Source organism: Thunnus maccoyii, chromosome 24 (assembly GCF_910596095.1).
Source record: "Thunnus maccoyii chromosome 24, fThuMac1.1, whole genome shotgun sequence".
In the NCBI taxonomy this organism is placed as follows: Eukaryota; Metazoa; Chordata; class Actinopteri; order Scombriformes; family Scombridae; genus Thunnus; species Thunnus maccoyii.
The window spans coordinates 8774490-8799179 of NC_056556.1; the positions used below are offsets into that span (position 1 = coordinate 8774490).

Genomic DNA, 24690 nt, shown 5'->3' on the forward strand with positions numbered 1-24690 from the left:
ATTTGCAGCTGAAACGCGGTGCAAACGATTTTTTCGGGTTTGCTGTGTTTGCACAACTCTGAACCAAAGTAAATATGGAGTGTTGAACTTACAATTATGTAGTTAATAAAATTCTGACTTAATTGAGGCTTCGGGTAACACTTTGTAATGCGTTTCAGCTGCACCGTTTCAGTCTTTCTGCTAAGCTAGGAGAAACCTTCAGTTCAACTCATCTTAAATTAGCTAACATCCAGCTATACACGGTACAAATAGTCACAAAAATAGTATGTGGTTAATAAAAGTTATGCTAATAGAGATAGTAGTAAGTTAACTCACCTATTAGCCGCAACGAATTAGCTTAAATTTTTCTCCAACGGTCCTAGGCAAAAATAACTCTCGCGTCTTCATCAGGAGCTGGTGCATTTCCTCTTCGGGAGTCCGGTTTCTTCACGAAAATTTGCTGAATTCTACATTTAGTGGCAACCTTGAAGCGCAAACTTTACCGACAATGTAAAAATATACGATCGCATCTGCTGAATATCCTTCATCGGCGTCGTCAAAGTCACCGGAGACACTGAGGCGCCTTCAATTAAGCAGCAGCCAATGAGGGAAGAGCAGCCACATCACGTGGTGTTAGAATGACATCATCACACCACGATGAAAAACTACGTACAGTTTGACCGCACTGTCAAAAAACTATTATTTTTGCATCTGACAGTTAGTTTTCAGGATTCATTTTTTTAGGTTTTATGTGCAAACATTTGCTTACGTTGTAAATATACATTTTATATAATATAGTGGTTAATTGGTTCGCAATCTGGCCGTCCAGACCCCTCCAAAGCGTTTTAAAACTTACCTGAAGGGTCACAGAACAGGAGAAAAGGAAAAAAAATATATACTTCTGCATCACAAAATTATGCTTTTTTCTGGTTTTGTCAAATATTTGCCATTTTTGGTGAAATGCTGGATAGTTTAACCTCTTCAAGGCTCTAAAAGTATCTAAATAAAACAGTTTGCAAAGGGAAAATTGCTTCATTTTTAGATGTCATAATGCAAAAAAGTAGGGAAACAACTGATCTAAACCACCTCTGCAACAATACAGTTCCTGTAATGCATCAATAAACACATAGTACATTTCTCGTTTAAAAACCAGGATGATTGTTTTTAGTTATGAACAAAATTCAGATATGCGCCAACTGAAAGCCATATTTAATAATTTAATTTCACCATGCATAAACCATATAGAAAATACTTTACAGTAATGACAATATTAAAAAAAAGACATTTCATGATGCCAAAAAAAAAAAAAGCAATTGTCACAGATCACTGAAGGCTCACAAGTCGTCATCGGGTTAAGCTGATGATAGTTAGTACATGGTTAAATCAACAGGGTTACATTTCACCCCGTGAGGAATGAAGAACAAAACAGTTAAGATAAAGAACACATGAAAAACATAATCAAAATTTGTTAGAAAAATGTTGATGTTACTTTTATGTTACATCCATTTGATTTCCACCCAACCCACTATGGGTGCGCTTGTTTTTTTTGTTTTTTTACAACCGTCTTTGCTTTATGATATGAGTCTTAGCTCCTGGAGGTTTGTCACTACTTTGCAAATGAAGCACGTTTCTAATATTTAATCAGTGACCCCCGACAGAAATGGGGGTAGAAATGAATAAAAAGGTGTAAGGGAAGGGGTATAGTGTGTGTTAGCTGAGGTGTGGGTACATGCAGAAGGCATCCACTCCACACCTCCACTTTTCAAATGGCACTAGTTTAAAAAATAACATGGCAAATACACTCCTTCATATTACAAATGATTAGCATCGTCGTCCCACAATTAATACTGCTTTCATTACATCAGAGAATGGTCAAAACATCACAGCGAATCTTTCAATATGTAATGTTAAGCCAGTGCCTGATCTTCAAATATCTGGAAGAAACTCATCAAGTCATCTGTTTGGCATTTGATTACGCTAACTTGTATCTTGGTAAAATCTCATTTTATTTGTTTTGTTTGTAGAGGGCAGAGGTAAACAAGTCAAAAAAATAACCCTCTTTACTCACATTTTCACAGTTAAATGATGGTGACGGCAGGCTGGTGTATGTTCCTGTTTTTTCACATCTTTTCAAACATGGCTTCAGAGTCAAAACACGGCCTCATTGTCAACTAGCACATCAGGGAAAGGAAGGGCCAATACCTCTTTAATTGAAAACACTAAAACTAAGTAATTACCATAATGAGATTTTGTTTAATTGAGCTTCTTTGCTTTCATTTTTGGGATGGGACATGACATTACATTTTCAAATTATGTGGTATCCCAAAAACCACTCTTGGTACTAGTGCATCTCCCGCTTTGAGCATTTGAATCATCCCACTTAGTCTTTGTTATTGGCTTAAGTGGTTTAATTCAAACACCGCTTTGGAATTCAATTAATTGTTAAATTACATCCGGGCAAGAATTTCAATCTGTATTTTTAGCTCAAAATGTGCTTCACAACATCGCTTAATTACAAATACTGCTTCACACGTGTTACGAACCAAAGCAAAAAACAACATAAAGCACCATTTCACTTGTTCATGGTCCAAGTCACTTCCTCTCTTCACCGTCTGCCACTGGTGTGATGTATGGCAGCCAAAGCTGTGTAAATGAGATCTGAAATGAAAACCAGCCACTAGCCAAATGCTGGTAAATATTGGTTGTTTTCTGTAAAGTCTGTCTGTTCTACTGGCTATGTTGTCCAGCAAACAGTCTGTGTTGAATTTGTCTGTTCGATTAGAAAACATTTTTCTGTTCTTTATGTGTTCAGCCATGGAAAAACTCCCAAACATTTCCTTTAAAAGGGATCCCATGGCACTGAATTGTGACTTTTCCTCTGCAAAAGGGTTTTAGGGTGTCACCTTCAGAGGCAAAGCAAGCAGGTGGAGAAGTGAGAGAATGCAGGATTGGTTCAGAGACAGTGAGGAAGAAATGTTAACAATTGAAAACCACTGAATTTACAGTTCTATCCGTTCTATTATTGGGTGTAATTACACAGTAAGAAAACTGATCAACAGAGAGTGACTGGGCATTGGTTTTCTATGTTAGCAACTAAAATCCTACTATGTTAGATTACTGTGTAATTACACTTCACTCAGTGGTACAGAAGAGGGAGCTGTAATGTAAAAAAAAAAGTACATAAAAAAAGGAATGAAAACACAATAGGTCCAAGTCACTTCAGTTCCATTCAGAGGAATGATTGCGCATTATGGATGAGTGATTCACTTTTTCCATTCATTCATTCATCCAGCTGTCTACTGTAATGAAGTCAGTGCTTCTTCTCTTGAGGAAGATTAAAGGGATACCTTGACACTGTGGAAAATAAAGTAAACAAAAAAACCACCAGAACTTTGGGGAAAAGTTGCTCTTTTGGTAAATATGTTGGTCAGAAAGCAGCATTTTTCACTGAAACCTCTAGTTTCTCATTAGCTTGTGGCTAGTGGTATCATTTGGTTTCTGTGGTAAATGCTAACAATGCTAACCAAACATTTTCAAAGTAGCATTTCTGGTGAAGAAAAATTAAAATGCCACAGAGAGAAAAAAAATGTCAAGACATCCATTTAAGAAGAAAGAGAGCAACATAAAGATGGATCCCACAGTGTTTCCCCTACGTAGACAAAGTAGTGTCATTGCAATGCTACTAGTATTAATCCCCTTTTCTCCCAGCTCATTAAGAGACATAAATGAGTCATCTCAATGAAAATCCCAAAATTCATTATTCCAGTAATGCCATTTTGTACAGTTATTACATTAGAAATTTATGATCTTCTGTAGAAGCTTCAAGTTTGTTGACTAAAGTGTTGCTAATGTACATTAGAAATGTAGGGAAACACTGCATCCTTCCATTCACTTCTTCGCTCAAAGAAGAGTCTTCACTATGTTTTTTTTTTCAATTCCTTCTTTGCAAATAGTCACTTCCTTCATTGATCCTTCCTTCAACTCCTCATATAAACAGTTAGTGTCCCTTTTGTCCTCTCTAGCAAGACACAAGTCTCAGGTATCTTGCTTGTTTCTCCTTCGTTTTCTTGTCAAAAAATCAACAGGTCTTCCATCTTTTCACAGGAGGACAACACATATACTCCCAATCTCTCTGTCCTTCCTCTCCTCACTGGAAGAATCATTTCCCTCCCCCCCTCCTCTCAGAACAATACATCTTCGTTGGTAATGAGCATTTCCACCACCAGTCTCTGGTATCGGATGTCGTTGAGCGCCGTCATAGCGTCCAGATCTGGGGCTCGCATCAGTGTCGGACCGAAGACGATACCCAGGTTCTCGCTGGACATGAGGTTATCCTTCTCATACTGGGTTACTCTGAGTGAAGAAAAGGGGAAAATACGAATAATCAGAAGGGGAAAAGGAAGGGATGGAAGAAGTATTTCTTCAAACCCCTATACCACAACAACTACAAATAAATCTATTATAACCCAGTCATTAAGCTGAATAACTATCTTCAACAACTAAGCTAAGCAGTTTGTATGTTCAGACCTCTTGAGGTGAGCCATGAGGTATCGCAGCGACTCGCAGTGAGCTGGCGGCAGCAGCTTCAAGGCCTCGTGGACAGACTCCAGCCGTTTTTCTGCGTCTGCAATCTCTGCAACAAACAACAGACACACACACACAAAAAAATATCGAAAAACACTGATTAAAGGAGATGTGTTTCAGGAGCAAATCTCATACTCACACACAAACACAGGAGGAAGGATCCATTATCATATAATGAAACGAAAGACCCAAAAATTTCATGTAATAAGGTCCCGACAGCTTGAAGACCTACTTGCGGCTTCTATGAAGCGTGGGTAGGCATCATATGTGATGAGGGGAATTGGCAGCTCTCTGAAGTAGAGTTTGAGGGCTCCGGTGATGATGTTAATGTCCTCATAGGCGTTTGAGGAAATATCAGCTTTTTCTCCATCTGTAGGGCAAATCAATCGATAAATCAAACAAAACATCGAGGAGATAAGTTAAAGTGGTGAGTGAGTGTAGCGGTAATTTGTAGTTTTTGCGCATACTAACCTCTGTCAAAGGCCAATTTGACATCTTCAATCAGCTCACTGAAGCCTGATATTCTGTACAAACCCTCTGACTGAAGACCTGGAGGCAGATAAGGAGAATTGGTATTAGTATAAAGCACTGACTGAACTTTAACTGTAGCGTAAATAAACATTTCTTTTAGTGCTGAAAGAGTTTTATTTATTACCTACAATTTAAGACATTTCTCAAGGGAAAATGCCAAAAAGTCTCTGGTTCTAGCTTGTAAAATGTGAATATTTGCTGATTTTCTTAGTTTTCTATGATCAGAAACTGAATACATTTGGGTTTTGGACTGTTGTTTGAACAAAGAGACATTTTTTCAGATATCATCTTGGGCATTGAGAAAATGTGAAAAGCATTAATATTTCCTTACATCTTTTAAAATGAACAATTAATCAAGAAAAAAATGAGTTAGTTGCAGCCTCAATTTCTTTATTACATTATTGCTGATTACTCCTATTATTCCAGAGATGTCAGCTGTTGATAAATGTTGACGTACAACAATGGTTTCTTTCCTGTTGTGCCAACGGATCGGCTTAAGTAAATTCAGCTAAAATAGATACAGGAATAGGAGTAAAACACACACAATCAAGATATAAACTGATAGAAGGAGACAGTGAATATTGATTAGAGGACAAAAGAAAACATGACAAGCGAGACAGAGTGGTAGGGGGGGGTTGAGGGGGGATGAGGGGTGGATTCAGCTGGCGCTCCTGTTCCAGTCAAGTTCAATCACTTCACAGTCAGGTGTCTTTATTGATTTCGCATGTTAGTTTCACTCCGGACTTGAATTTTAGTCAATAAAATCCTGTCTATGGCGGCTCCCTTATGGCTGCTCAGGTCCCACAGGGGAGGAATCATCAGGCTCTCAGTCTATTACACACATACACACACACACAAGCGTGATTTAGCCTGCTTGTGTACTGACGAACACACATTTTACGTACATGCCAGCATCGTGGGTGTTTCTCTTTTAAGGCTGCAGCAAACAATACTTTTTTTTTGTCAACATTATATAATCACTGACTCACTCAAATTCACACTCACACTGCTTTCTCTCTCTCACCTCTGGCCTCGATTTCCTGTATGCACATGTCGACCACCATCGGTCTCTTGGTGTTGTGGGCTTTGACCAGCGTGGTCAGGTCGCAGCTGTACACCTTCTTGACGTGCCGCAGGTCCGGCTGGCAGTCGTTCGGCACCACTTTGGAGCACTGCTTGTGTACGTTCAGCCCACAGTCTGACACAAAGAAAGACACACAGGGGAAACTGAAAATGGCTCTCCTGTGACGGCATTTACAGAAATGTGTGCTTGTATAACTTCACCCTGCTTTACACTGCTTAATAGCGCCAACAGCAATATCACTACAATGTGAGTTTGTCCATCCAAATCTGATATTTAAAATATAATAACCATATGGGATGGTAAAAGTAGCATTTAAACAAAAAGTCTACCCGTAGGTGTTGCAGAGACCCACGCACACAGCAATAATCTCACTGACAGTGTGTTCTTTGGCACTAAATTGAGTCTTTTAACATTTAAATCCATGACACGTTGTGGATGAGTCAACAGTGAAAGCGACCAACTTTCATCTGCTGTCCCAGTTTTGAGTCACGGTTTAAGAGAGAGGAGGCGCAACATGTCAAACACAGTGGAGGAGGCAAAAAGGGGCAGGAATTTATATCTTTTATAGCAGATGAAAGGTTAACAGCAGAGAAGAACTTCAATAAATAAAAATCAGCCAGCATGAGAAAGGTATGTGCGTTACCTGCACACTTGACTCCCTGAGCGATGAGACCCCACATGAAGTTGGCACAGTACTCACACCAGTGGGGGCCTCTAAATGTATGAACCTGGTTAAAGATAGAAAGAGAGGGAGGGAGAAGGAAATAAGGTGTCTCTTTTACATGTCAAGTACCCCAGAATTCACTGCAAATATATAAATGACAACAAATACATTCACACAAAATGATGATTGGAAAAACACATTAATTGAAAGTACCGAAAATTGTATATTTAAGAACAAAAGGTGAGAAAATATTAGCTTCTGTATACCTCGATGGAAATCTAATCTGAATACTAGCAATAATCTTCATTATAGAATGACAGGCGCTGACAAAAGCATGATGGACACTGAATAGGAGGGCTCTTATAGTGAGAACAGTTTCAATCTGCCCATTTATTGCATAAATTGGCTCCACATAATGAAATGCTAATAACCTCCACACACACACATCCCTATGCTATCTGTCAGTGTGCGTGCTCTTCCACATTTCTCCAGAGCTCTCTGGCTCTGACCTTTATGCTCCTTACTAATGGCTGCTTGTAATATTGAAATTTGGGAATTGGAAGCTTTTGTAGTGTAGCAGTAAACAAACGCTGTAAACATGACATGTAAATGCATAAATGTGTGTGTTCACTGTGTGTGTGTGTGTGTGCGTGAATACCCAGTGCTCTCTGAGGTGAATTTGAATAAGACCCCACGAGCTGAATCAGCAGTCCTGGCATACACACATGAGCACTGCACACACACACACAAACAGGACATGATTTGAGGAAGCGAAGGAGCGGCTCACCTTGAAGTTGTGCACCTTCTCGTACTTGGGCGCAAAGTCGCTCTCCCTCAGGGTGGCCCGCCGCACCAGCGATGTGAGCTGCGAAAGGGCAAAAGATCGGATTGGTTGCCAGAAGGTGGAAGCAGGGGAGTTGGGTTTGGAGGGGGCCGGTGCTCGGCCGAGACGGGTCCCCGACCCTGCTGTGCAGGGGTCCGAGGCGCCGCTGGAGACTGGCAGCGAGGGAATCGAACCGCCGCTGACATTTAAACCGAGAGCGGCGGTAAACAAAGAACCCTTCTGACCTGCCTCCTTCTCAGCTCGCCTTCCTGATTGCTTTTTACCTCTCCTAACAACATACGACTCTCGGCTCGGCATTGTGGTATGTGTAGTTTCACTGTGGATTTAGCTCCACCTGGGGTAAATAAATTGCTTGAATAAAATCCTGCTTCTGACACTACAATCTAATCAGACTGAAAAAACTGGAAATACTCTCATAAAGATGCTGTTAAAAATGATAAAAACAGGAATAAGTTGGAAAACAGCAAAACAACCAGACATGGAGAAATATAATCATTTCAGCTCCACAACAACAAAAACAACAACATCCAAAACTGAGGAGCCGACACAGGACCAATCCTGCTGTCTTAGTACCACAAAGATCAGCCAATCAGATTAGCTCTGCATACTGATGCAACTGCACTGTGCGATTCCTGTTCAAAACAAAAAAAAAAAAAAAAAAAGAAGCCAGCCAGCGAATAATGAATCTGTCTTGGGATACAAAAAAGAAAAATCCTGAAATAAGTTCACTTAATATAATTTGATAAATCTTCTCTTCTCGGAAGGTGTGACCAAAATCCTCCAGCCCAGACTGATGCGGCAGAATGTGCATTCCTGGCTCTCGGTCTCGTGTAGGTGAGCGCTTCAGCCCACATGGCTCAATGTGTGTGTGTGTGTGTGTGTGTTAATCCGCTTTCCTCTTCCTCTACACACTCGCTAGGCAGAACCAGCGGAGGAGGGAGGGAGGGAGGGATAGAGGCGGAGAAAGAAAGGAGTGGAAGGAGGAGGAGGAGGAGGAGGAGGGGGTCGGGGCAGAGCTACGATGCAGTAATGGATGAATTTAACAGGTCACATTGAGAGGAGAACGGACCAATCAGAAGACAGCGGTTCTTGTTGTTCGCTACCAATTCTGCCACCTCGATTGTCCCAGGAGGGAGAAAGAGAATGAGCTGAGAAACAGACTATTATTTTATTCATTCGTTCACACTTTTTGTTCCTCTTTTGTTTCCTCCCCTTTTTGTCATTCTTGCCTGCAACATCCATCTGTTTTTCCAAATTCTCTAAATAAACAATAGGAATTGTAACGCACACTGAACTGCGATAGTCTGAAAATTTCTTTACCAAAAATCTGCCCTACAACAAAATTTACACTCTCTTATATCCTCAGTTATTTTAGATCATATAATTAGCATTATGTAAGAGCAGTTTAAGGCTGAAATTTCACTTTAGATACGTCTGATTGGCTGTTTTACGCTACGTGTTTTGATCTTTTTTAGATATTTTATACGAAGATACTAAAAAAGCTTGTTTTGAGGCAAAAGCAGTAACAAATAGAAACAAAAAAACACCACAAAATGTCATTATAATGCACAACTACATATTCATGTAACTAATCCTCAGCTCATATACACAACACAGTGAATATGTATGACTCGTCATGGATATTTAATGACTGTTTTCATTGCATGGAGATCAGGGGGCGGAGGGTGCTGCTGGGTGGCTAACAAAAGAGCATCTCATAGAAAGAATGAAAAAGAAAAGAGGAAAAAGCTCATATATTGATGGGGATATATTCTGTGGTCTTTGCTAATTTTCTGATGGTTTTTTCTGTATTTTTTCTACATTTTCTGTCAGATTGAAATTGGATCATGATCTATGTGTTCCTGCCACCTCATCTCACCTTCCTCCCTGTCACCGTCCAGCAAATTCAATCTCACAACCAGGTCTTAAAAATTAAAAATTTAAAAACTCATCACCAGAGCGATGTCATTATCACTCTCGGAGGGGCTGTAAAACTGCGTTTAATCCACAATAAGAGGCGATTAACCGTTCAAACATATAAAATATGTATTTCTCACGCGCCTTCCCATACAGAGCCACCTCTGCTCTCAATGTCACAGCCATACTGCTTTGTCTGCAAATCCACCCAATTATGAAAGCATGCACGTACACGGGACCACCCCCATTACACACACACACAAACACACACACACACACACACACACACATACAGACAGTGATGTATGAGGTGCAGTGTAGGTGGTCATGCACTGCAGGTCATGTAAGGCCTCAGGAGGTTGGTGTACACACTATACCTACTTTGCTATGAGCTTGTTGGTTAGTGTTTTGTGTGACAAATATCCGCTGTAACTGCACTGTGTTACATATATTTAGATGTATGTGTATGTTTTATTACATGTGTCTGTGGGTGTGTAGTTCTGCAGCAGTTACCAGAATGGATCTGCATCTCCTGCCTCATTTTCCCACATCCACCTGCACACATATACACACATATACACACACACAGCTGCAGAACTAATATGTACATTAAATGCTGCCCAGTGTCACACAGAAACCTCACATCTCCACTTTTTTTGTCAAATCTGTTTCAATCCTCTGAAAAAGCAAAAGTGTCTCCATCTCTAGAAAAAGTTTCCAGTCTGTCTCTGAGATAAAAAAAAAAAACTAAACACAGAAAACTTATTACATCCCACGACAAACTCTGAATACTTTTAGGCGATAGCAGGTTTCTGCAGGCAAGCTGCTGTTATGTAATTTTACTGCAGAGCCCTTGGCTGGAGGCCATCTCTCCTCTGCATCCATCCTCCTCCTCCTCTTTCTTCTTCTGCTTCTCCATTCAGCATGATCTTCAAATCTCATCCTTCCATCCTACAGCAACTTTTCTTACTTATTCTTACTTTAACTCTCTGCAGGGTATCTAAACATTATATTTTTAAAAATGCATGCCCAATTTTTTAGATATATATTTATTTCATCATAGTTTTATACCATAAACTATTGTGGATATTCTGGTGATATATATGGTAACATTTTGTGCATTATTAATTACATAACCTTCATTTATGCAAGTTAGGTTTAAGAGATTGTTATTTGTTTATTTTACTGCCCACAGCATAAATCCAGTCATCTTCCACTGAAACTAAAATTTCTAAGATTTTGTTCTTCTGTCTTCTACATTCAGAGATCGTCAGAGATGACGCAGGACACAGAAATGAATCCACTCAAACCCCCTCATCTCTCACTCCTCCTATGAATCATTCCATCTTTAAAAGCATCGTCCATCTCAGTGTTCCTATACATTTTCCACTGTCAGTTTCTGTCCTGATACTGATTAACTACTCACTTTTCAACAGTTCTCTATTACAGGGAAAGAAAATAAATGAGCAACACATGAAATAAATAAGACATGATGAATGTTTCTACATGTTGTGAACAAGTCAATTTGTCTTAGAAAGTGAATTTTTAAGGGTTCCCCAATGGGGGAAAGCTTTGGTTTGTAGCTCCAACAAAGCACGCAGCCAAAACTCTGTGCCAATAATATAACATATGTTGATTAGTGAATACTTTTTGCCAGAGTTCCTACACAGTTTCCATTTAAAAAATATCCATTTTTCTTGCAGCGTGATGAGTTTTGAAGATATCGATTGGTATTCAGTATGATTTCTGCTGAAGGTTTATTGTACAGCATCTAAAAGCTACAACATATCGTTCTATAGCAGGAGATTCTTTCTCCAAATGACATTCAATTGAATATATGAGATTCTTTAAAGCCTTGTGTCAAAAATCAGTATATACTTGTGTGTTTGTCCTCACCCTCTCCTCTGCGTTGCGGTCGTCTTTGGCTGGAGCAGGTCCATCGGGGGCCTCGGGGCTGATTGGCAGGTGTTTCTTCAGAGTGGGCTCCTGGTTCAGTGTGGTGTAGCCCACATGCTCATAGATAGGGTTTATGGTCATCTTAGCGATGTACTCCGCTGCCTGACAGAAGAGACAGTTACTGTAAATAAGCCAGTTACTTCTTTTTCCTACACTTTTTACAACTTTTTCTCTCCACTGACAGTATGATTATTTTTCTGCCTTTGAAACATTTGACACAGCTGGACCTGGACTTCATTTTCATCACTGGTTTGTCCCAGTTGGTGCATTCCTATTGTCTGAATAAAGAATGAAATACTTAACGGAGACTGTGCTCAAGAAAAATGCAGATTTTCCTTCTTTCCTCAGCATTTTTTTTTTTTACTTGGCAAACATGGGCCGAAAGCTCGCTTTAAATGCTGCCAGTTATCATACATAATCAGCAAAAGATAACAACTATTTGGCTCTGATCAAAAGTGATGTCTGTTTGTTGCTAGAATAGGTATAAAAAGGAAGGGGGGGGGGGGCAGATAGACACACACAAACACACCTTTGTCTCAATATAGAGTGTGATGAGGCCATCTGTGACCAGGTCGTGGATGGACTCAAACCTCTTCTCTCCAACAAAGTGCTTCCCATCATGGTAGAGACGGAAATTTCTCGTCTGGTTCCCAAACCTGGAAGGGATGGAGGAAAAAGCAGTTGTCTATAAATCTGAAATTCAAATGATTTGCCCATAACAGACTCTTCAAACAGTGTCTGGCCATTATTTGACAACACTGGATAACTTTTTTCCTCTAATACTGTATACAAAGAGAGTGGAAGAGTCTATAGTTTGTACCAAATTCCATTTAAGTCTACCTGATAGTTGTTGAGACATTTCACTAAAACTAACTACTGGTGCTATAGGAAATGTCAGTGGATCAACAAGTTATTAGGATTCATCCTGAGAGCAGCATGAATATCTGTACAAGCTTTTCTGGCAATCCATTCAATAGTTGTTAAGATATTTCAGTTTGGACCAACGTGGTGGATGACCAAGTGACGGATCAATTCACCAACAGACATCAAAAAGGCTTTTTGCTTCCAAGAAGTGGAGAAAAGGAAAGTAGGACGCTGAGATTTTTGTATTATAAAATCACACACAAAAATACCGCAGCCCATCAAAGTCAGAAGAAATAGCACAAACTCAAAGCGACAGAACTGTGACAGACAGACAGACGCTGAACTGGGCCAACACATTATCTCCTCCTTAGTGGATCACAATGAAACCACAGTGACATAAAACGGCACCGCTAGATCATTAACCCAAAATCCAACCTTTCCTTTTCTGCCTACCCAGAGCGAGACTCTAGTTTATGAGGGAGTATTTATGGAAGGTAATTATAACCACAGGGATGAGAGAGAGAAAGCAAAAAGAGAGAAACATGGTCAGGTGGAAGAGTGACATGACTATGAATAGAGAACACTGACCCAAAACCAAACAGTGCTCCACTTCAAATTAAGCCATGAGCCCATTTAAAAGTGTGACACCCACTCTGAGAAAATGATAGATCATATTGAAGTAAAACTGACTACAACTCAGGGTATTTATTTAAGAGCAAACTGGGCAATTTATGGTTCCAAAATACTGAACCAATAAACATCTGGTAGCCATATAAGTAGCTAAAGGGAACTCTCAGACTAGCTTCCACAAACTATCACTCCCTCATACTCTCATCTCTCCTCACGAGGAGTGTGTGTGCAGCCATGTGAGTTCAGAGATGAGATCCTCTGAGCAGCTTAAAGTTCGACGGCCGCCTTTACTCGAGGGATAAACCCTCACACCTCACAGCGCCTGGAGACTGGACTCACGATCAGGCATCCTCATCATTCACACAGCACCACATGCTCTTTTTTCTTTGTCTTGTCGTACATTCGGTATGGGCATCGGCAGACAACAGATAGTAGAAATGATGGCAAGGCAAGATATCATCTACTCTCCAAAATGCCAGGAGGTAAAAACTTTGAAGCTTTCAACAATGACACCTACAAAATACGACTGAGAACATGCATTTTCTTCCAAACTTCAGCAGACTTTCTGGACTCTTGTTGTTTTTCTACTTGTCGTGGTTCATTTTCTAATAAATCCATTGAAAACCCCCGACCCAGAACATAAGCTTATACACATCCAGTGGCACCACTGAGTGTCTGAGTCTCCCTAAATGATCCAATCACTCAGACACAAACATACCTTAGAGCCAGCGTGTATGTGCCTGGCTGTCTCTGACTCTCTCTGATGAGGTAGCTGCCTTCGGCCTGACTCAGCAACTGGTCGGCTTCTTCTCTTGAAATCATCCCGTGGTACCTGGACATAAAAAAAAAGAAGAAAAAAAAAACTGCCTTCACAACACTGTATCATCATACATTTTTCTGAATTTGTTAGATTTGTTTGCTGTGATGTGCAGACAGCACTGTTGGGTAGGTTTGCTTCCAACTGAACATAAGTACAATAAATACTCCCTAAAAAAATTATGTTTTTATTTATGTGGGAAACATGACTTAAATACAAAGGTAGGTGAAGATGGATTCCAAAATTGCAAAAAATTGTGGGAATATACCGATCAAGAGAGGGCCAACTTACTCTCTTCCATAGTATTTAGGTCGGTTGTCCACCTGCAGGAAAAAGAGAAATATTCATTTCATAAAACACTAAAAAAGGCAGAAGAATTACACCCATCTGCAAAAACAAATTTGTAAAATTCAGGAATAAGGTACCAAAGTGATGCTCAAGAATGTTTAAACTGGTAAATGAGCCAGAAAACACAATAACAGATTATTAATCCCTCCAAAAATAACAATATCGATTGTGAAACGACATACAACAAACATACGACAAACTATACAAACTGTGTGTTCCTGCAGACTTTGGCAGATTTTTGAGACATGAATGTAAACCTTGCTTGGCAACGAGCGTGCGCACATGTGAGTTTGTGTGTGGGCGCGGAGAATATTGCACAAGTCAGATAAAAAAGCTGAGTACTGAACGTTCTGTTGTTCTCAACAAAACTGCTGTCCAGCCAATAAATCAACAAGGACCCAACAAACAGTGGTGAATTTTAATTTGGACGCTTTGTGTGTGTTTGTGTGTGTGTGAGGAGGAAGGAAGGCAAGTGTGTGTAAATGAAAGAGATGGAATTGGATTGGATTGCATCTAAGAACAAGAAATAATCTGCCTTGTATTTGTGTTAGCTCTCCATTATCAGCCATGCACGTGCACCTCTGGACACCTACCAAAACTGCTGTGAGGCCTGTCAGTAAGCCATGCATGGAGCGCACAGACTAACACCCATTACTAATGCTCAATAGACATCCATGACTGCACATTACACAGTGCTGAGCTGAAGAAAAACACATTTCCAGTCTCTGCTGCATATTATTTTAAATGAAATGATGAAATACATTTGTAGAGAGTGAAATGGAATAGTTTAAACACATCCATTTGGGCAAATAAACTGCCTGTAAGTTTTTGAATATCACATGTAAGGCACTTGTAGCAGATTTCTTAGTTCTTAATTAGTGTTTATATAAGGCATAAATTAAGACTTCCATTAAAATCAGAGAGCTTGCCACATAACAGCTCCTTGGTTACAGATGGTTAAAGATGAAAATCTCAGCTCACAACAGAGAAAAGGTAAACTACTAATACTTAGGTTTACAGACAAATTGTCCAAAAGAAACTGAAAAGATGACTCTGATTCACAAATTTAATCTACACAATGACAAAGAGATGTTTTGAGATCAAGTCAGGTCATTTTTGTTATAGCAGGTCAATTCAATTCCAAGTCCCAAATGCTTCACTATTTCATTTAAAGCTGCTATTAATCTACTATTATTTTAACTGCCTACTCATCTCTCTATTTTTTAAAATTAATTGTGTTATTCTAGAAAAAGTTGCAATTTCCCAGAGGCTAAGCTACTAGACATACAAGCTACTAGTGTATTGGTGTTTTGTATGTGTTGAATAAAGCTACTGGATGCCTAAATTTCCCTTAGGATCAATTAAGTATCTTTCTTCCTTCCTTTTCTTCATATTTCTTGATTATTTTTGTGATTTTACTGTTTTTACAGTAATCTACTGTAACTCTGCCTCTAAAGCACGGCCTCTCTACTCATTTATGCCACCCAAACACACTGACACGCCGCAAATTATACCACCCATATTTAAGTGTTTATATGGCTTATTTTATATGTTTATTTAAGTGTTTATTGGTGTTTCATTAAACCACATATGGCTGAACTCCCAGCAGACAGCACTGGGCTGCTGGTAGCAGGGGACGGGGAGGGGGGCTGATCCACTCTGTCTGTCTGCCAGTCTGTGTGCTTTAAACTGGGTCAGCACCGACTACCTGACCAGACCAGGGCATTAAATCCAACACATGTTCATTTTTTAGCTTCTATACACACACACACAGATACACATTGTACCATCCATCCCCCATCTTTAATCCCCCTTGGATTCCCCAAAATACACACATCTGGTGGTTGTCTCCCCTGTGGGCAGATGTGCTGGTTGGTGCATGGCATTTGTTGGGCATCAGCAACGTGCCACCTGGGTGCCCTCGGCTAGGACGGAGGTGTTTGTAACCCAAGTTAGGTCCTTTTCAGAGAATCACTGGGTACTTGTAAGTCACCATGCAGAAATAATTTAACCACTGTCACTAAGCTCCATCTTTCCTGTTGCACTCCTTCATCTGCTAAAACCTAATGAAGCAGAACAGGGTTAAACATAACAGGGGCTGAGTGCTTCAAAATACAAGTACAAAAATACCGATACACTATGTTGAATTGTCTTTATAATAGTGAAAAAACGTGAAAAAAACATCATGCTGTTTCTCATTTTTAGATGAAGACTGTAGACAGCTTAACAGATGCCTTTGCTGTGAGGACAATGGATTGGTGAACTACAGCAAAAACAATCAGACCTGCTACAAGTCAAGTCAGCAAATACAGACTCTGAGGAGGCAGGAACACACACACACACACACACACAAAGACACACTATGAAGCATTCAGCTTGCTCCAGGCTTCATTAATACATTATTGTTTCTGCTGGTTAAAATCACATTTAAGTGTTGCGCTCAGAAAGTGTATGTGGTGTTCAAGTCGAATACACAATAATAATAAATTTAATTTGTACAGCACCAGGGTTTTTTTTTACTTTTTAAAATGGATAAAATCTTGTTTCACAGTAGATCTGCGTACAGCGCATTGATCCGCCCAGCCCCCTTGCCCCACTCTCGGTTTCTCACTCTCTCTCACAAACACACTGACAACGGACTGTCTGTGAATAGCCCCTCCTCTCTGTGCACACTCCAAATCAAAACATGATCATGCGCAGGACGAAGGATTTTTGTTGGCTTTTCACTGCAGGGAAGACGGCATCCGGAAGTCCTGAGTAGAATCATACTGGAGTTCACCAATGGTTAGTATCATGAACACCTGCACAAACTTTTTGGCAGAAAAGTTGTTGGAGGGTGTTAACATATGTAAAGGTGTTATCAATACTTAGACGGCTGACGCTGCAATTATAAACTATAGTGCCTGCTCCATGAGTACCCCCATGAGTAGCAGAGTGAGTCGTCTGTCTTCTCTCCTGCTCTCTGCTGTAGCTGTTAGCGAGTAGCTGCTCTCATGTCTCCCCACGTCTTGGTGCTTGTTTTCAGCAGGAACTCTCCCGCTCCTTGTCTGCTCAGCCTGCTATCGGTGTGTCTCTCTCTGGATGGCAGGCAGGTTGCTCCGGTTCTGGTTCTAAACGGTGGTCGTCCTCTGGCTCATCCTCGCGTCTGTGTGCACTGCAGACCAGTGTTGGCACAGCCACACACACACACTTTCTCTCTCTCTCTCTCTCTCTCTCAAGACCGCACACCCGCTACGCACTGAGCTATTCCCTAAAGTAACTATGCTACTTGTATAACATTTTAGTTTCGCAAACATATTAAAATACTTTTTTCTTTTTAAAGAACACAACACTGTAAAAATACAGCTGGATTGTCAAGATTAGCTGTACATAGCTGCGTTCTATTTGCAGTGGAGCACCTTATATAAACGGTTTTATATGTTCATGTTTTCGCACTCTCATCAGGATCCTGGCAGCACTGTTCTTAATGTACTGGAGCTTCTGGATGCTCCTGCCCGGGATCCCTGTGAAGAGTGCATTGCAGTAGTCCAGTCTTCAAGAGATAAAGGCATGGACAAGTTTCTCTACATCTGACAGGGTCAGAGAGAGGTGGAGTTTAGTTTTGTGATGGTAGAAAGAGGTTTTGCATAGACGTCTTATATGGTCATCAAAAGTCAGCTGAGGGTCAAACCTGACACCAAAATTAGTGACTGAGGAGGAAAGAGGGATGTCCTGGCCATTAAAGGTGAAATGAGGTATGGAAGATAACTGAATCTGGTGTGGAGTGCCAATAAGGAGAGCTTCAGTTTTGCTGGTGTTTAACTTGAGGAAATTTGAGGCCTTTATCACCAAGACAGGTGCTGAGGTGTGACATAGCTGAAGAAAGACTTGGGGCAGTTTTGATGTACAGCTGGGTATCATCAGCATAGCAATGAAAAGACATCCCATGTCTATATGCACCCTCTTGGACGTGTCATCAGCAGAGGGTTAACAGGATGGGGCTGAGAACTGATCCTTGTCACCATAGGTGAAAGGGAGCGATCTAGACCTGCATCCTCCCAGTGAGACATATTCTACAGGAAAGGTAGGACTGACACCGCATAAGTGCAGAGTCTGACAGTCCTTCTTGAGGAGGGGGCAGATGACTGTGACCTTGAGGGCAGATGAGATGGAAAACTACCAGTTTGAAGGGAGAGGTTGACAGTTTGGGTGATCGGGGGCTGAGAATGGGGATGTATTTGATTTGAGCAGAGCTGTGGGAATGGGGTCTGGGGCACAAGTACAGGGTTTCATCTTCCTGAGGATTTCCTCAATATGGCCCTGCCTGATGCCAGTAAAATGGAGTAGAGCTGGCAAGCTCCCAGACAGAGGGTCAATGACAGGAGGAGGCAGAGAGGAAGAGCTGGACGTCAGAGAGTGAATGTTGTTGATCTTGGCTCTGAAAAAGTCAATGAAACTGTTACATTGCTCTTCTATAGCCTCAATTGGGAAAGATAATTATGGCTTCGGGAGATGATTTATGGTTGATAAAAAGATGCTTAGGTTGCCAGGATTGTTATTAATTAGGTTGGAGTAGAACTGTAACTGAGCATCTTTAAGGGACTTCTCCTTTGATGTTCATGGAAGGCCAGTTTATGGAAAGCAAGCCCAGAGTGTCTGAAGTGTCGTTCCAGGAGACGTCCAGCTATTTTTATTTTCTGCAGGTCATGAGTGAACAAGGGCTGAAAGGGGCATGACGATCAAAGACACTGCTCAGGGATGTATTGTAGAGTGCCACTAGTTCATCCACTGATGCACAAGCTGGGCAGGTGATGTGTTGGAGGTAGGGGTTGACAGGAATGTCAAATCCATTGAGACCATCTTGTGGTCGGACACATCCGGATCATAGACCTGTAGGTTATTGATGGGAGCGGAGTCAGTGATGACCAGGTCAAGTGTGCCCCCTGGTGTGAGTAGGGACATTAACATGCTAATTCACGCCAAGACACTCAATCAGACTAAAATATGTTTGACTTGGGGGGGGGGGGGGCAGTAGATGAGAAGCACTGTCATGGAATATGGAGGTTTACATTTTAGAGTAAGGCATTGAATAGTAGAAAGATCAGGCATTGGCAGGGGACAGTTTCAGTTCAGCCTGATATGCTAAACCATCACCAGAACTGTGGGCTTTTTCCATGTAACTATAGCCAGGAGGGCAGGCCTCATTAATTATACCAGGTTTCAGTTAGGCACATGAAATCAAGCCCCTTGTCCAAGATGTGGTCATCTATGAGGAGGGCTTTATCGGTGAGAGATTGTGCATTAAATAGTTCCATGGTGGCAGGAGACAGACCTGAGGATGGAAGTCTCTGCAAACTCCACAGTGCACTGATCCACTCCATATTTTGCATCTTGCCTAATATAGGGTAGTCTCGCAATGTTTCCAACGATGACGCCCAAATTTGTTTTGCTTCCGTAGTCCACATTGAAACCACAGCGCGAACCTCATATGGATGTCTTAAAATCCCAAACTCTTGGCAGCAGGTTAACAACCACTTGTCGGGTGTAATTAGGAAACTGCGTAAACTCCACAGCTGTGTGGCAGTGTAGGACATCATAATTAAAGCAGTTGCGTCATTTGGGCAGACTGGCAGCGTTAGTAACAGCCACAGTCACAGTCTCACAGTGGAGATCATTACAGCAAACAAGCAGGGAGCTCCAGTTGAAGAAAAACCCCCAGTCACTAACGTCTGTCAGTGACAGTGCAGCTCTGGGTGACTTCCATGCTGATAGTGAGTGCAGGGGAGCCAGAAGGGGCTTTGTGGTACACCTGAACCAGTAGGGTGGAGGACGAGATAGTCGCTGTCCTCCGGAGAAAAGGGATTCCAGTAGAGCAGGTAGGACGCACTTTACATGGAATAATCCAAAAATCAGTAAATCCCAGTAGAGCAGGTAGGAAGCACTTTATGTTCAATAGTCCAAAAATCACGAAATACCAGTAGAGCAGGTAGGAGGCACTTTACATTGAATTATCAAAAATCCATAAATCCCAGTAGAGAAGATAGGCATTACTTTACTTTAGTTAATCCAAAGTCCACCAGTTCGACAGAGCGTATTCAAAATCAGGGAGCAATCAAAACACGAAGACAGAAAACAGAAAAACAGAAAAAGCTTGAGCAAAATGCAGGAGGGCCATGTTAATCACACAAGCAGAAATGTTCCCAGTTAATTGTCTATTTAGCAAAGAGGAGCAGCAGCCAGTATGCGCTAGCATTCCCTCGTAATGTAGAGCAGCCTCTCTCCCATCACAACACAAGCACCAAAACAAATCTTGTACTTTTGGTTGCTGTGATAATCCTTCAACATGTGTAGATACAATGTAGTGGGATGTCAAACTTAGAGCCAGACCTCCTGAGGGTGCTTTGGGTCTAATTCAAATCTAACATCTGTGAAGGGATGCCCCATAAAAAAGTGACCCACTGACTGCACTTGCGCTAAAATTTCTCCTTCAAGGTACATTTTTGTGTGTTGACCAAAAATAGCACAGGGGATTGCCGCATGATATTACGCAGAATGGTAATTATAACAGGTGACAGCACATCCAAGAGGGAAATTTAGACAAACAGAAATATTTAGTATCCATTATTTTTAAGAACACTATCATAAAGTCTTACAGGAAAATCATGCATGAAAATGTCTATCTGAGGGAAATTATAAGCTTAAAACTTAATTTTTCTGTCTCACTTAATTATGCTGAATAGACTGTTAACTACAAAAAAAAGGCATAACTTTTGTCTTCCTAGATTAACTGAGACAGAAAGCTCTGACAATGCCTCATGCCTATGCAGTTAATTTATGCTACCTCACTTAAATATCAAATAGATCAAAACTAGATTTCCCAGGAATACCACAAACCATGACAGACTGGTTAAACTGGCTGACGATTAGGAAGTGTGTTCTCACCTCACAGGTGCAGGTGACTCTGCGTGGGTGAGGTGCCTCCTGCTGGAGCTGGTACACTATGGCAGAAAACACACATCACCATCAGTATAAAGCATGTTTAATAAGTGTATGATGAGGACAGCAATGGAAAAGCTAGTAAGCGATAATTCCAATAATGAAAAATATTCAGAAAAAAGTAAAAATATTTGTAGGTACTTACAGTAGGACTTCCACACTGGTGGTCTGTATTCATCATGATCTGAGGACAGAAAAAGTACAGCATGTTACTCAAACTTCATTACCTTTGCTACAGCACCCCCAGGTGGAAGAAACACGGTAGTGAACAGTGCTGATTTTATCTGCCAGTTGTGTCTCAATTTTGATATGAACCAGATAAAATAGGATCAGGATTCTCTGTCTCATTTCATCTTCTTTCTGATGTTAAATCAATGAAATAAGACAGCGTCCATTTGATAATTCAGGGGGAGCTTTATGTAAAAACAAAAGCAGACTTTTCAATCAAAAATACTCAGTTTAATTGATTAACACTTGGTGCTGGGAAGTAACAGCAGGAATTCCCACCAATCACATGAATTTGACTTTAGTGACTAACTATGCAAAACGCTATTGATGCCAAACAAACAGTTGTCTAAAGAAAACTAAAATTGGAAGGTTATCACAAGGACAGCAAGACATTTGAAGTCAAGGCATTCAACGACCTTATTTTCTTTGGTTCGATTGCAATTACTTTGGAATATCAGACTGATTGATGATGTTCTTTTCCACAACAAACGCTGCACTGAGCACACAAGCAGCTTAATAAACAAATCTACTCTGCGGAGCATAAAAAGCTTTTTAAGGTTCATTTATATTGAGACGGAAATCGGATGGCTTGTAAATTATCTCTCCGCACTGACTTTATCTTTGTTACACTCAGACGGGCTTTCGCTGTCACGCCCTCAGGCTTACACGTCTTAATTGGACACCAACATTATAGCTGTGTTTCAACACTGCTTGTTCAGCCGTAGCACACCATAAACAACACTGACATTAATATTAGCGTGAATGTGACTCGGAGCAAGATTAGAAACTGAGAAGAACAGTCATTTTCAGCCCTCAGGCACTCATTTGGAGTTTGGCTGAACTCTGCAAGAGCTACTAAACACTTCCACTCTGAGTGATTACTGTGAAATCCTTTCAGGTTCATATTCTGTGCTGTATGCATTTATTCAGAGACTCATAGTGTGATGCAACTGTGTAAATTCACAGCACTGGTGCAGTTCTCCATTTACAATACTTACTAACCATTTGAAAGTGTTTCGTTTTAAAAATAAGTGTGACAAAGGCAGTATTGGTCAATACACTGGTTTCATGTCTCTATTCTGTATATTGAGCAATATCTTCTTCTACAAAATACAAAAAATACAATAACTGCAATTAAAGCACAAATGTGCATCCAAACTGCAGCCATTCCTATGGTGAAAGACCAACTTGAACTAATCCTTGAATCAGCCAAAAATTAATTTAAAACTTTCTTTAATCCTTCCTCTTAAAAATATCAATACTACAGTTATAATGTGATGGATGTCCCATCCTTTGGCCAGCATCTTGCAAATTCAGCCATAAGCTGTCTTCCACCTTCTCTGCACCGGCAGAACTAAACAGTCTGTTTCCTGTCTTGGTGGACTCTATGTTCACTCCACAACCCTTATCTATTCAACACTCGTCGCCCCGGTATCCTGTCTTCAAAATAACTTCCAAGTCCTCCCCCAGGCAAAGTGTCTCACCCTCCTTCTCAAGGCAACGTACCCTTGAGCATAGACAAACTCACAAGAAACCAGACATAACATATCAAATACTGACACACACAGTGTCTGCAACAGAGAAAGAAATACAATCCAGAGCTTTTCACTGAATTGTGCAAGCGCAACTGTGTAATGCACTGACACTCTAGCTGAGTATTTTTTCTTTTCGTGTTATAATTTTATCCCACTGAAAGAGGAACACGCCACCATATTTTTCTTACAGCTGCAACTTCTCAGTACATTGCAGATAAAGGTTTTACATTAAAATGCACTAAAAAGATCATAAAATATTATTACACCACTTAAATCTGAATGGGACCCTTCTCCACAATGAGTAATTGGACTTTTGATGCATAAGTACATTTTACTGGTAATAATCTTTTGCATATTCTGGTGTACGACAACCAGCTACAATATATCAGTGGTAGAAGTTGTATTACGAGCCTATACTTAAGTAAAAGTAGTAATTAATAGTAGTAACCACAATATAAAATCAACCTAAATGTCCTGCATTATGTAATTAATTATTATTGCTGATGCATTACTGTGTAAGCAGCACTTCTATGTTGTAGTGGGTCATGGTAAAGCTGATTTAACTACTTTATATACTGTTGGGTAATCTAACACATAAAAATGTATTATATCATATATAAACCAACCATGTAATGTGTATTTAAAATTTTAATCTGCAAAGAATAATTGCCAAATAAATGTAGTGGAGGAAGAAGTATGATATTTGCATCAGACATGTGGTGGAGTTGAAGTAGCATATAAGGGAAATATTTAAGCCATATATAAGTACCTCAAAATTGTATTTAAGTGCAGTACTTAAATAAATTGTCTCAATTATGTCAACCACAGCCACTGGATCCACAAGATTTCAACTGGTTTCTCCCAATTTTACCCAAATTACAGTGAAGAGACATAATAATAACTGACGGCTTTAGACTATATATTAATGTACCAGCCACAAACAAACAAAATACACAAAGACAAAAAAATTAATACACTCAGATAAGGACACAATAGCCAACATCTGAGGTGTCATGCTGCTTACCAAACACATTTAGGGCCATCTTGAGTCTGTGATTTGATGATGATGAACAATTAAACAAGCAGATCCACTTAGTTTAAATCCTATAAAAGAAAATACACATAAAAGAATAATAAGAAAGGATTAGACAAGTGCCTGCGATGAGCTACCTTGGCTAATGTGTGAAAACAGCTGAGTAACGTTAAACAATAAATGATCTGGCAGCAGATTAAACGAGAGCTAACGTTAGCGGTTACTTTAGTTGGCAGGCTGATGCGAGAGTAAAAACGGCACTGGCTGTTGTTTTAACGTGTTTACGTTGTAGAAGGAATATTTGTTTTGTAATAAAAATGCAACAGCGTGAAACAATTCATTGTCTTATTAATCCAGCCGTTAGATAATAATACGTAGTACTCACATTCACATCCATTCTACATTGTGATCGCCATCTTGCTGTGTCACGTGAATAGTCTCGCCCTCTCTCTCTCTCTCTCTCTCTCTCTCTCTCTCTCTCTCTCTCTCAGTCCCTCTCTCTCTTTCTCTGTCCAGGGTAACTATGGCAACGAATCTACACGACGAAGGAAAGACGATTTCCCGATTTAAAGTTCGGCTTTTTGATATGTTTTTATTTATATAGTTAACTTAGGCTGTATTTACATGGTCATCTCGATATTTTAGTCTACAGCGTGAGTTAAAGTTTGTTTTTTTAAAAAGAGAATTAGCTAACAGAAGCT

General features: G+C 40.3%; 1 protein-coding gene across 3 annotated transcripts; it reads right to left on the bottom strand.

Annotated features, from left to right (window-relative positions):
• Nucleotides 1-1176: 1176 nt before the first annotated feature.
• Nucleotides 1177-24656, bottom strand: LOC121892229 (N-chimaerin). 3 transcript variants are annotated; one of them, XM_042405127.1, is made up of 15 exons: nucleotides 24375-24656; nucleotides 23981-24060; nucleotides 21339-21377; nucleotides 21140-21195; nucleotides 14162-14193; nucleotides 13772-13885; nucleotides 12089-12215; nucleotides 11500-11661; nucleotides 7630-7707; nucleotides 6822-6906; nucleotides 6119-6292; nucleotides 5035-5112; nucleotides 4796-4933; nucleotides 4507-4612; nucleotides 1177-4332 (listed from the first exon to the last, which is right to left on the bottom strand). In XM_042405127.1, exons 2-15 carry the CDS (start codon nucleotides 23997-23999, stop codon nucleotides 4161-4163), a joined length of 1380 nt encoding a protein of 459 aa, XP_042261061.1. In that variant the 5' UTR covers nucleotides 24000-24060; nucleotides 24375-24656; the 3' UTR covers nucleotides 1177-4160. The 3 variants fall into 3 exon arrangements, with proteins under 3 accessions (XP_042261061.1, XP_042261062.1, XP_042261063.1); XM_042405128.1 differs by lacking the exon at nucleotides 24375-24656 and adding an exon at nucleotides 24214-24341; XM_042405129.1 differs by lacking the exons at nucleotides 11500-11661; nucleotides 12089-12215; nucleotides 13772-13885; ... (3 more) ...; nucleotides 23981-24060; nucleotides 24375-24656 and adding an exon at nucleotides 7855-8530 and having other exon boundaries at nucleotides 7630-7758.
• Between the last annotated feature and the right edge of the window lie 34 nt (nucleotides 24657-24690).

Coding starts and splice junctions, on each gene's coding strand:
- LOC121892229 (XM_042405127.1), bottom strand. Junction 14,194..21,139: donor GAGTCACCTGCACCTGTGAG/GTGAGAACACAC, acceptor TTTTTCCTGCAG/GTGGACAACCGACCTAAATA. Junction 12,216..13,771: donor ACATACACGCTGGCTCTAAG/GTATGTTTGTGT, acceptor CATCCCTTCCAG/GTTTGGGAACCAGACGAGAA.